Source organism: Erpetoichthys calabaricus, chromosome 1 (genome assembly GCF_900747795.2).
Source record: "Erpetoichthys calabaricus chromosome 1, fErpCal1.3, whole genome shotgun sequence".
NCBI classification, from domain to species: Eukaryota; Metazoa; Chordata; class Cladistia; order Polypteriformes; family Polypteridae; genus Erpetoichthys; species Erpetoichthys calabaricus.
Window position 1 is genome coordinate 172,914,004 of NC_041394.2, and position 14,355 is coordinate 172,928,358.

The 14,355-nt window shown below is 37.6% G+C and overlaps 1 protein-coding gene across 1 annotated transcript in view; it reads right to left on the reverse strand.

The window, feature by feature from the left end:
- Positions 1-14,355, reverse strand: part of LOC114656855 (chromatin remodeling regulator CECR2) — a 193,498-nt gene that overhangs the window by 146,931 nt on the left and 32,212 nt on the right. The window contains 1 exon segment of the mRNA XM_028808445.2: positions 10,094-10,188. Coding sequence (XP_028664278.2) covers positions 10,094-10,188 — 95 coding nt within the window.

Genomic DNA, 14,355 nt, shown 5'->3' on the forward strand with positions numbered 1-14,355 from the left:
TTTTAAAGGAATTAGTGCCGGAGTTCCTGGCAGTTAATTTAAAATTAATTCTATGACAACCGAGATGGAAAATATGTAGAAACAGATTTATGCAGAAAGGTAAGAAAGCTTTTCATCACATATTGAACCAAACACATATGGAAATAATCACTACATAGACTTGCAGAGAACAGTAATTTGGAGACCTTTTATTAAATAAAAAAAAAGAAGAAGATTTTGGAAAATATAAATGAATAAATAGGGTGGTCAGTCTTGTTGGTTTGAAAGGCTTGCTCTCATGAATGAAGATCTACTGTATATGACCAGGTTTCCTAACCATAAACCATGATGTTACAAGAATTAAATGAATTATGGAAACAAGCAATAAAAATCTATTGTGAGACTTTACGGTAGATATAATGCCGTGTTCATGTGTTATGGGAGTTGAAGTTCCACCATGTAACATTACACCTTCACAATTTGTTGCAGTCTAAATTTCTAGTGATACGTTTGGTCACAGAAAATATGCTAGCAGTTCTGCACAAAAGGCAATTAAATATTTATTTTTTCTTTGTGAAAATAAAGAGCAAACTAACCCCTTTAAAAGAGTGTTGGATCATATCTGGTACACTTCGACCACAGAAATGCTATTTTTGGCTGAACTTGTTTTACCTTATTGAGTTAGGTGAAATGTCATCATCATCATCTCAAAACCTGGCTAGTTTTTTCCTCCCAATTGTCCCAACAGATGAGTCTACTTCATTAATTATTTGGGAGTGACACTACAGGTTTTGATACCTGCACAAACTATATCTGAGTGACGGGGAACCCGCCACTTGTTTATGAAACTAAATAGATTCCTATTAGCTGGAAAGGGCCAGTTAGCTTTGTCCACTATAAATGTCCACAGATATCCAGAAATGTTTATTTTCTACATTGGAAATCTGTCACGGTCTATCAAGAGCATTAACAGAGTCATCAGAATTAGTGTCACACCACAGCTAAAATGTTTTAAACTGTATACTGCTCTTGTGAACAATTTTATAATCCATATCTCATGCACTGAATGATCAATGAAGCTATATCATAAGTGAAATGGTGGCTGGGTGGGCAAAAATGAGGATTTCAAATATGTAAAGAACAACATTTTATTGAGCGAACCCTCAAGCTACATAGACAAAATTTACAATTTCCCAACCTGAACTGCAAATATGAAAAAAAGCATACTGCTGGTTACAATGTCAGTATTTCACAATGCATGGCTTATATGTTACTATTTCATGATTAAAATTGATGCTACCTTTAGGAAACAGGGATACTCCAATCGATCCTTTCAGTGTGTTTTTCTAAGTCTTGAGGTAAATGAATTTGCAGTGTTTTACAATGCCAGAATGTTCAATTTTTAAATAAAATAGTTGTGTCATATCTGATTTTCTTTTGCAGAAAAGTAAAACAGCTGAATGAACATCCTCCAAGAGCAGTAATTCCATAATTTTTGCCATGGGTTGTATTAAAGAAAGTGGAGTAAAAAAACTGAGGAAAAGGAATTGGAGAAGTCGTTGTGTGGAATTAGGCAAACAGCATAAAAAGCTACTTTAATGAATTCAGACATTTTCATTTAGTCCTTTAATTCAAACAGGACATTGTCTTAGTCTGGACTGTGAGCTTGTGTTAAGTAAAGCAGCTTACATTTTTAATCTGAAAATGATGAAGAATTTGAAATTGCTGCTTAGTAAACAACAGGCATGTTAGCTTAACAGAAAAATGTGCCTTTTACTTGTAAACCTGATACGCTTGTTAGCCTTGTGTCTTCTTGATAAACATCTTTTGAATATTTGATACATTTTCAGGCTTTTTTAAAAAGCTGTACTGCATTTATTATTTGTGCGTGTCATACAGTACAAGTTTTGGCAAGAAACAAGTACTGAATTATGAAAGTGGTAATCCATATTTATATAATTACACCTCAATAATTACAATGTCTAGCTGGTACACTGATGTAAAACACCTGTATAAACTAAGAAAATGCATAATTTAATAGCAAAAAAAATTAAACTGTTGAGCAATAAATGATTAAAATGATTATGTGCATGTATATTTACATTTAGGCAATCTTTAATTGCCAATGTCAATTAATGGATTGTGCGAGTTTGTACATCTATATTTTTTGTAAGTATTAGTGAAAACTACTTTTTAAAAATTTTTTTCAGATAAGTACATTACAGAAAAACAAAAATATAAGAGCTTGTAATCATGAGAAGCATCTTATTTTCTTTTATACCAAAATTATCATGGATAAAATAAATATTTTATTAGTTAAAGTATGTGCTGTAAGGAATTTTTATTTTAGTAGTTTTATGGTCACTGACAAAAAGCTTAATGGGATTCATTTTGTTAGTAAAAATATTAATTTAATATAGGACAAAAGGCATCTATGCATCTATTTATGCAGAAGCTTAGTGCAAAAAGTTTTCTAAAGGAATAAAGAAAAAAAAATATCAATCAGCCGATCCAGTAACATTTATAAAGGCTAGAAGGCAGCAGTGTTTTTCTTATTAATGAAAAGTAAAACCATTGTTAATGAAAAAAATAAACTAAAATTAAAATCTAAACTCAATTTTTTTGCAATTTTGATTTTCACAACACTAGTCTATCTGCATAATGTGAATGAAAACAAGCATGTGTAGTTATCTCTATATTTTTCAAAACTTCACGGCCATAATGCAAGTTTAGCCATGAACATTGATTCATGTGCAGGTGAGGAACTGGTGTTCTTTCTTCATGTACAAAGTGTTTATATGCACCGTTTAATTTCCGTGATACATTCTGTGAAATGTTATGTGATTTGGACCTTGTGTGAATACCTTATTATATGCAGTATTTAGCAAAGCTACATTGGACACTGTTGTGTACCTGTTCTGACAGAATGCAGAGATAGCTCTACAATGTTTCAGACATTCGCAATACAAGAGACTGGGTGCTGCTACCTATGAGTTGAAACATACACTGTTATACCATTATTTTTTTTTTTTGGCAAAGGAACGCTCACATTAAAATAATGATAGAAAGTACAGTACCGGCAGAAAAATCACCATCTACACAAGACATGATACGTGTCCAGAGAGAGACTCTCGCACGGTGTGTTGCCTTCCAGGAGCACAGGTGGGAGACCTCCCTGGAAGGGTGGAAAGGCTCTTGGGCAGAGCGGGAGTGGATCCTGTTGTCATTGTCCATGTTGGAACAAATGACATACATAAGGGTAGTATGTCAGTTCTGTGATCCAAATTCAAGGAGTTAGGTGCCAAGCTGAGGAGCAGAACCGACAAGGTAGTCTTCCCTGAAGTTCTGCCTGTGCCACATGCAAGTCCAGGTAAGATTGAGGAGATTAGAAGGCTTAACGCGTGGCTCAAATCTTGGTGCAGGGTAGAAGAGTATAGGTTTATGAGGCATTGGGACTCCTTTTGGAACAGATGGAACCTGTTCCGCCATGACAGGTTACATCTGAACTGGAGGGGCACCAATGTATTGGAGAGGTGTATGTGTAGGCTAGTCGAGGATTGTTTAAACTAGGGAATGGGGGTGGGGGTGGGGGGTTGCAGGTTTAGATCTATACATGGAAGGACAAACAATGGTGTAGAAATAAAAATGCATAGTAATGTAAATTCTAAACAAACATTTAAATGTAGAAGGAGTAACACATTAAAAATAGCTTGCCTTAATGCTAGAAATATCAAAAATAAGGTAAGCGAGTTGGAGTTGTATGTAGCAGAGCATAATTATGATATTATAGCAATAAAGGAAACCTGGCTAAATAACAAAGATGGGGATGAGTGTAACATAGAGGGATACACATTTTTTAGGAAGGATAGACAGAACAGAAAAGGAGGTGGGGTTGCTGTTTATGCCAAACAGGATTTAAATGCGAGTCCTCTTCAATTGGATGATGAGCCCCATCTTAGTGAGGACATGTGGCTTCGCCTGGAAAATATTAGGGAAAGAGGTCTTATTTTAGGAGTGTGTTATAGACCACCCAAATCAGACAGTAATTTCAACACACATCTTTTTAGTAATATCAAAAAGGCAAGTGTACAGGGAGATATTATAGTCATGGGGGGATTTTAATTATCCAAATATTAACTGGGATAACCTTGCAGATGGAGGAGCACAACAGCAGGAGTTTTTAGAAGTAATCAGTGACTGTTTTCTAACACAGCATGTTAAAGCACCAACAAGGGGTGAAGCCTGTCTGGATTTAGTATTTTGTAATAATCATGATAGAATTGAGGGTGAAGAGGTGATTGAACCACTAGGGTCAAGTGACCATAATGTAATACCATTCTCTGTATTTTGTAAGAGTACAGATGCAAAGACTAAAATTGTTAAGTTGAACTTTGGTACGGCTAATTTTGAGCAGATGCGACAATGTCTAAGTAGGATATACTGGGATAAGCTTTTAAGTGTGAAGACAGTCGAGGAGCAGTGGAACAGTTTAAAAATGTTTTACATGTAATGCAGGACAGATACCTAAATTTGGAATTAATAGGAAACAAAAAAAAAAAAAAAACTCCATGGTGGATTAATAAAGACTTAAAGAAGTTGCAAAGGAAAAAACTGCTTTATAAGGCATACTGTATAAGACTAACGACTGCAAAGTGAATTGTAGAGCGTATGAGAACATGATGGCAACCATTAAGAAGGATATCAGTGAGGCTAAAAGACAGTTGGAGAGGAATATAGCAGATAAGGCGTAAGACGACCCTAAGAGATTCTTTCAGTATTTTAATAGTAAAAGAACAGTCAAGGAGGAGGTCAATTGCATCAAAAATAGTAAAGGGGAATTAAAAGATACAGACAGTGAAATAACGGATGCCCTAAACTTATATTTTTCTGAGGTGTTTACAAGTGAGCAAGTGGATAACGTCCCAGAGGTAAAAGGGACTACAAAGGAGGTACTGAGGGATTTGGAAATTGTAGAGGGAGAAGTGCTGCTCAGATTAGATTAAATAAGCTGAAATCAAACAAATCACCAGGACCAGATAATATTTACCCTCGAGTTCTTAAGGAGGCTAGCGAGTACATATATAAACCCTTAACACATATTTTTAGGAGGTCACTGCGCACTGGAGAGATTCCAAAGGACCGGAAAATGGCAAATATTATTTCATTATATAAAAAGGGTGACAGGGCAGATCCAAGCAACTATAGGCCAGTAAGCTTAACATGCATCACAGGAAAATTAATGGAAGGAATTATCTATATTACTAAACGAAGGTTGTATATATGCATGAATGCCAGACGCACCGAAGCGCACGCACACTGCGCCCCAGAGTCAAACCCAGCGGCTTCCCAGAGTCAGTAGGTGGCGCTAGGGGTGGGCGGTATGACCAAAATTCTATATTACGGTATTTTTCTAAATTATCCCGGTTTCACGGTATTCTACGGTATTTTTTTCCACATGCATGAGTGGATGTTAACCACATTTTCCACTGCAATTACTGGCTAAGAATAACCTATTCCACTGTCAAAAGTATTGCACATTGTACAAAAAAAACATTTTAATGTGCACACAAGTATTAATACAGTTTTGCATTGCCCCATAAAGTGATAGTTTTCAAGGGGGTGGCACTAATGGAGAAGGTATCACATTGCATGACAGATGCAGTCAAAATATAGAACCTTTTTATTGAACAAATTTTGCAAAAACAAACTATAATTTTTCAACACATTTTCAACCATACAAAGAGGCATTTAGACTTAGTAAAATATCCAGAAGTGCTTGTCAAAAATTGTATTGCACCAAATATGTCTTAGAAAAGGAATAGTAAATATTTTTTGTAAACCAACTACACTTTCTGTTAATGTTAACAATCTCTGTCCACTGACACGTTAAAGTGACTTTTTAAACAACTTTATCATCATTAAACTGCATAATATTTAAACTAATAAATAATAGTATTATTACTGATAGTTGCACTATTACTTCAAGACTTCAAGCCCAGGTGCATTACACAGTATTCACCAAATTAAAATAAAATAAAACAAGTGCAACTTGGTGATGACATCTTTACCAACTGAACCATCATTTAGGCAAACTGCATTAATATGGACCTTGCTTCAAGCTAAGCTATACTGGGAAGAAAAAAACAAACTATATGTCGAGAACAAAGTCAACATTTCCACTTTAATCTCAACATAAACAGCGAGAATAAAGTCGACATTTCCACTTTATTCTCAGTTTACTTCATAATTAAAGTAGAATGTCGTAAACTAAACTTCCTCCTAAAATCAATGTTTAATCAATTACTTAATTTACCCCGTCATAAATTAATGCAGCACATTAAATGCTTTGTGTTACGTTCCCCGACCCAGTGGTTAATCACTACGCTTCTTAAACTGACTTCCTCCGCACTAAGAGGAGACAGCGATCACCATACAGAATCCATTCACTTCATGATATTCCTGCTTTCTGAAAATTTAGAATGCTAAGATAAATACTTGATATCATTTTCATGATAAAATGCATTAAAGCTGGTATTACACATGCACGGTAGTGAGGCGGTAGTGCTGCTCCCTCACAGTAAGGGGTCCCCAGGTGTATGTTCAGTGTAGAGAACTTTATGGCAGGTGTGACGAGGCTCCAAAAAACTGGATGTATGAATAGCTATTGCACAGGTTTAACTTAAATATTGTGTAAATGTTGGGTTTGTGATCTGCTGGTCGGAGACACGAACACAGAATTCAATGCATGTTCTTCTGAGCGGGCTATCTTTATTGCATGCATGCTGTCTCTATCTGAAATACCAAAACCCCAGTTCCTATCCTTTTTTCTTTCCCCACATAACCAATCACCACACGATAAACGTCTTTGTGAAATTAAAACTAGTTATAAACTTAGCCCACAGAGTGTTCAGAACTTTAAAAATATCTTCGTTATACATGTTTAATTATGCCATCCATTCAGAGTTGCGCCCATCTCTGAACGAGTCGCCAGCACATCGCAGGATGAATACAAGCAAAACATACACTAGCAGGGTCAATATAGCACAACAAAACCCCACATCCTACATGACTTTGAAAGGAAACTGAAGCACGCCGAGTAAACCCACCAGAAAAACATGCAATTACAAGGCAGGCACACCGCCGTGCCCCCATATGATTAATGCATGCTTTAATGCATTTCACCATGAAAATTATATTAAGTATTTATCTTAGCATTCTAAATGTTCAGAGAGCAGGAAGATCATGAAGTGAATGTATTCTGTGCGGCGATCGCTGCCGGCGCCTCCTCTTAAACTGACTTCTTCTTGCACTAAGAATCACTTAACACAAAGCATTTAATGTGCTATATAACTTATGACAGGGTTTGAGAAAAATCTAGTAAATTAAATATTCATTTTACGATGAAGTTTAGTTTACGATGTTCTACTTTAATGACAAATTACGAGAATAAAGTCAACATGTCGACTTTATTCTCGTCATAAGCGTCAAGATTAAAGTGGAAATGTCGAGAATAAATTCAACATGTCGTCACACTATTACACAGTACCCAGGTACATTACACTGTATTGAAAACAAATAAAACAAGTACAACTTGGCTTGCAGTATTATCCAGTGGTATAGAAACAGTATTTACACATCTGACCTTTTAAAACTAAAGTATCTCCAGGCGACGGACGTGACTCCTTTTTTTCGGCAAAAGTTCTTCTGTTCATCATGTTCAACTTTATCGTCGGCTTCAGTTTCGGAATGTTCTCTGTCCATTTTCACCGCGCAATAACTATGCTACCGCTACTTATTTGGTGGTGTAGCAGTGAAAAAGAGCCCTAGTGCAACAAATCTGTGTTTAGCGGTGTAGCAGTGAAAAAGGTCCCCACTTGAACAGTTTCTCGCTGCGCCACGTTCCAAACGTCGTTAAGGCAATTTAAACCAGTGTTGCGGTATAAGAAAAATCCATATCATAAAAAAAACAAAAAACGGTTTTCGGTATGAACCGGTATACCGCCCAGCACTAGGTGGCGCCCAAACAACACAACCTGTAAACTAAAGTTCACGTCACAATACAACCGCCACCCGAACGCGAACATCACCGCATATACAGTACAACCTTCGTTTAGTGATGTTTGTATATATGCAATAAAGAAGCACAGAAAGCACCCCCAAGTCAAACCCAGCGGCTTCCCAGAGTCAGTAGGTGGCGCCCAAACAACACAACACGACCTGTAAACTAAACTTGAGGTAAAGCGTGCATGCCAGGTTGTATATATGCACAGATGCCAGAGGCCACAAGCAAGCCGTACACACTACCACCGCCGCCCGAACACGACTGCCCACACCACCACATACACCACCTTCGTTTAGTAATGTACCCCTCCAAGCCCGGATCCGCCGCCATCATCACTTCAGCACGCGAATCCGCCACCATCAGCAAATGACTTCTACCTAACGACACAGCCATAGAATAACAAAAACGCGAGACCGCATGGATAAAAACAATAAACGAAGACACCTACAACGCGCAACTGAAACACCAGAACCAGATGAGTCATGGCTCCAAAAAGAAACCGCTTTAGTACAAATATGTTTATTTAATTAAATGAAAACTTTCCCAGGATGCACCCACCCTCCATGAATTTTCTTCCCTCCAAATATCGGAGGGAACAGAAAGTGATTGCCATTCTTGGATTTGCGATTCTTTCGAGAATCGCGGGTTTGCTGGTTAAGGATAAGATTGAGCAACACCTGACAAGGACAGAAGTTTTTCAGAACAGTCAGCATGGGTTCAGAAGAGGGAGGTCGTGTTTTACTAACATGCTAGAATTCTATGAGGAGGCAACAAAAGGATACGATCAAAGTAGAGCACATAATATTATTTATCTGGACTTTCAAAAAGCATTTGATAAGGTGCCACATGAGAGGTTGGGCATCAAATTAAAAGAAGTAGGAGTTCAGGGTGATGTTTTTAGATGGGTGCAAAATTGGCTCAGACACAGGAAGCAGAGGGTGATGGTGCGATGAACCTCATCAGAACTCACCAATGTTAAGAGTGGTGTTCCACAGGGGTCAGTGCAAGGGCCGCCGCTATTTTTAATATACAGTGGACCCTTGACTTACGAACTCAATTCGTTCATGAGGGCTGGTTGTAACTCAAGTTGGTTGTATGTCAAGACTATTTTTCCCATAAGAAATAATGGAAATGCCCTTAATGTGTTCCGAACCGCACACAGCAACAACTTTTTTTTAATAGAAAAGGGTTGTATAATGTGCATAATTTACCAAAAACACCAATAATTTTTCTAATGTACTAACCAAAAAGTTATAAAAAGTGCCTAGCCTACCAGAAGCAACAATTTCATACTGTACTCACCATTTAAGTTGATATCTTTGGCTTGCAGGAAGGAAGGAGGAGGAGAATGAAATGGAAGGTGGTTATTGTTTGGAAGGAGGTTCCTTATACAAATCTTTTCTTTGTAAAATTGTCGAGATGGTGGATTTCGACATGCTGTACATATTAGCGAGATCGGTCACACGAACGTCACTCTCATATTTCCACACAATTTCCTTCGTTTCGATTGTGATCGCTCTCTTTACCTTCGCTTCTTTCCTTAGCAATTATCGAAATAAATTATATAAATCACTGCACTGACCGAAATTATGTCCACAAACACATGTATCTGGGCTCCGACTGACACTTAAACGCTCTCGGCTGTTTGTTTACAATCGCACAAGCGGATACACGTGACCACATTCAGGTCGTAATGCAAGATGTTGGTCATAATTCAAAACAAAAATTTTGGTCGTAAAGCAAGTTGTTCGCATGTCAGGCTGGTCGTATATCAAGGGTCGATTGTATACTCATTCTGTATGTATTAATTTGCAAAAGTTTCCACCTGCCTTCATGTGGAGTGCTATGCAAAAATAAACTGAACTGAGTTAATGTTTCTATATAGAAAGTTTATAGAAGCAATTAAAACAAAATTCAGCAATACTGGTGGATTATAAACGGACATGCACAATTCAAGTCTAAAGTACACATTACAATACTGAGTGCATTTCCATACCATAATAAAGACACAAAAAAACAAATATATGACAACAAAGAGAATAATTTACTTACGTAATATCTGTGCGCTGGTAACATCCCTCAAGAAGAGAAGCAACAAGCTCAAACAAAAAGCTTAGGTCCTGTTTCTGAAGAGCCTCCTCAAATTCCTGGTTAAAAGAAATTCACATGAGATTTAATATTTTCTGGCTTCAAAAAGTACTTATGCAGAGATAAAACAAGTAAATGTTGTAGCAATTAAGCATTATTATGAACGTGCAATGATAGTTAAGTTAGCACCAGACTATAAACAGGTACTAACTGCATAAAATGCTAAGATTGTATGACATAAATAAAACAAAACTGCATTGTAGGCTTCTTGAAAGAGAGACAATAAACATCACAGCCATGTGTGTTTATACTTGTAAAGCTCCAAGGACATTAGTTCCATCATATCTGGCAGTAATATTAGATATGCAAAAGTTTCTGCTTACATAACAATGTAAACTGACTTCAAGATATGCAATGATATGTTCCTAACCTGTGTGATAATAGCATTCTTGTTGCAGTGGTGATAATGTATATTTTATACAAAGATTTGAATGACTACTCAAAAATGAAATCAAAGTGTGCTTGGGGAACTGAAGCTTAAATGCCATATAATGAGTCCAGTGAAGGGGTGAGGAAACCCCCATACCTACACACACACTGCTTTAGATTGTCAAAAAAAAATCATTTAACTGTGGCTATGCAACAGTACATTTTTTCTTTCAAGCTTCAACCTTTGGTAATCCATGATACAGATGTGATGTTTAAAATACATTAAATTTAGTAAGCATATACATAATAGGATTCAGTGGGTAAGCAAAACATACCTTTATATCACCAACCTCTGTCAGATATGCACTGTGATAAAACTTAATTCATGAACTGCTTACCTGCAACTCTGTAATCACCTTGATTTTTAGAGGCACAGATATCTAAAAAGGTACTTGGAAATGGTACTTGAGTAAAAGTCAAAATACTTTATCAAATTTTTTTTCAACTGAAATTAGAATTTCAGCTAAAAAATACAGTGCATCCGGAAAGTATTCATAGCGCATCACTTTTTCCACATTTTGTTATGTTACAGCCTTATTCCAAATTGGATTAAATTCATTTTTTTCCTCAGAATTCTACGCACAACACCCCATAATGACAACGTGAAAAAAGTTTACTTGAGGTTTTTGCAAATTTATTAAAAATAAAAAAATTGAGAAAGCACACGTACATAAGTATTCACAGCCTTTGCCATGAAGCTCGAAATTGAGCTCGGTGCATCCTGTTTCCTCTGATCATCCTTGAGATGTTTCTGCAGCTTAATTTGAGTCCACCTGTGATAAATTCAGTTGGTTGGACAGGATTTGGAAAGGCACACACCTGTCTATATAAGGTCCCACAGTTGACAGTTCATGTCAGAGTACAAACCAAGCATGAAGTCAAAGGAATTGTCTGTAGACCTCCGAGACAGGATTATCTCGTGGCACAAATCTGGGGAAGGTTACAGAAACATTTCTGCTGCTTTGAAGGTCCCAATGAGCACAGTGGCCTCCATCATCCATAAGTGGAAGACGTTCGAAACCACCAGGACTCTTCCTAGAGCTGGCCGGCCATCTAAACTGAGCGATCAGGGGAGAAGGGCCTTAGTCAGGGAGGTGACCAAGAACCCGATGGTCACTGTCAGAGCTCCAGAGGTCCTCTTTGGAGAGAGGAGAACCTTCCAGAAGGACAACCATCTCTGCAGCAATCCACCAATCAGGCCTGTATGGTAGAGTGGCCAGACGGAAGCCACTCCTTAGTAAAAGGCACATGGCAGCCTGCCTGGAGTTTGCCAAAAGGCACCAGGAGGACTCTCAGACCATGAGAAAGAAAATTCTCTGGTCTGAGGAGACAAAGATTGAACTCTTTGGTGTGAATGCCAGGCGTCACATTTGGAGGAAACCTGCCAACATCCCTACAGTGAAGCATGGTGGTGGCAGCATCATGCTGTGGGGATGTTTTTCAGAGGCAGGAACTGGGAGACTAGTCAGGATAAAGGGAAAGATGACTGCAGTAATGTACAGAGACATCCTGGATGAAAACCTGCTCCAGAGCGCTCTTGACCTCAGACTGGGGCGACAGTTCATCTTTCAGCAGGACAACGACCCTAAGCGCACAGCCAAGATATCAAAGGAGTGACTTCAGGACAACTCTGTGAATGTCCTTGAGTGGCCCAGCCAGAGCGCAGACTTGAATCCGATTGAACATCTCTGGTGAGATCTTAAAATGGCTGTGCACCGACGCTTCCCATCCAACCTGATGGAGCTTGAGAAGTGCTGCAAAGACGAATGGGCGAAACTGGCCAAGGATAGGTGTGCCAAGCTTGTGGCATCATATTCAAAAAAACTTGAGGCTGTAATTGCTGCCAAAGGTGCATCGACAAAGTACTGAGCAAAGGCTGTGAATACAGTACTTATGTACATGTGATTTCTCAGTTTTTTTATTTTTAATAAATTTGCAAAAACCTCAAGTAAACTTTTTTCACTTTATCATTATGGGGTGTTGTGTGCAGAATTCTGAGGAAAAAAATGAATTTAATTCATTTTGGAATAAGGCTGTAACATAACAAAATGTGGAAAAAGTGATGCGCTGTGAATATTTTCCGGATGCACTGTACTTAAGTATATATATAAAAAAAAAAAAAATCTGCTTTCAAAAGTACATTTTATAATAATGAGAAGGTGCATGGTTTTGTCTAGCTGTGGTGGGTTGGCGTCCTGCCCGGGATTGGTTCCTGCCTTGCGCCCGGTGTTGGCTGGGATTGGCTCCAGCAGACCCCCGTGACCCTGTAGTTAGGATACAACGGGTTGGATAATGGATGGATGGATGGATGGTTTTGTCTAGAGAGTACACTTTATTTTTAAAACAACACTCATACAATACTTTTGCTACTGAAATGCATTACAGAATACTGAATCATGCAATTGCAATTATGCCTTTGATCAATACTTAACTCCACTCAGTATTCATAATAATGATCTGAAGTGTGGTACTAGTGAGCGTGGGTATGACTTGCACTTTGCCTCCCCTATTGGGATACCAGTCAGTAATAAATGAGGCACCCATACTTCAAAGGGAGGAATAAAAAAAATAAAATACAAAAATAAGAAAAAAAAAAAAAAAAAAAAAGACCTTATCAATGGAATAAATTGGATGTTTAAAGAAAAAACAGTAAAAATCAGTACAGATTGAAATCTGTAGTTTCCTTGGCTCAGTTTGATACCCAATTTTATCTTTCAATTACCAGCGTGAGCTCTCATGTAAATTATGGAATTAATCACAATTAAACTCAAGGCATATTATTAACTCTCCAGCATAGCCAGAAGTATACCAGTTGGTTATCTAATGACGAACAGGGGTGAGCAAAAGTAGGTTTACAGTGTGCAAGGCCGGTAATTTGAGGATTTACAAGATTGTACCTAAGTGCACTGTGCCACTGTGGCATTCTTTTGAGTTAAAGCTATTGTAATAATCTTAACTTACATGTCTTTTTCCATACGAACAGCTGTAAACCTACTTTTGCCCACCCCTGTATATTCCTATTTTAATGCACTCCTACAGACAATTTAAACTAAACAGAATAAAATTTTCCGGTACTTGTGTACTAAACAGACGGACGGCATAACATTGCACCAAACTGAAGAGGGGAGGTTGCACAAGGTTTTCCCCCCTACCCATTCCAATATTGGGATCCGTGGGGGAGGTTTCACAGCCATCAGTTTAGTACACAAGTACCCATTTTCCAATACCTTTAAGCATTAAACCAACTTGCAGTAAAATTACACTACAATAATTCAATTTCAGTAAATCATAATAAAATGGCAATTACAAATATGAGCAATGTTAAGCTGAAGAACGGTTAAACTCTTTCTCCTGAATCATGCAAAGGTCTAATAAAGAGGGTAGCTCAGAGAAAACAAGGGGGAGAAAAAAAAATTCACATACTTTGCAATTCAGTGGAAAACAGAACATGTGCAGTAATTATCCAATTTAATAAGACAAAAATATACCACTACTTAATGTTCACACTTGCACAAAGTTAGAATGTTCACTTAATAAGCCTGTAGATTTATTATGGCTATAGTAAATTCTGGATTTGCAGGGTGGGGTTCTGTCAGCTTTTCCCAAGCTCAGATTCCATAAGGTAGCAACAGAAAAACTTCACTTTGCTTACAGGACATCTGACCAACTTTTATTCCATCATAACAAGGGACAGCAAGACCCTTCACAGGCCATGAAATCTTTCTGGAATCTAGAGT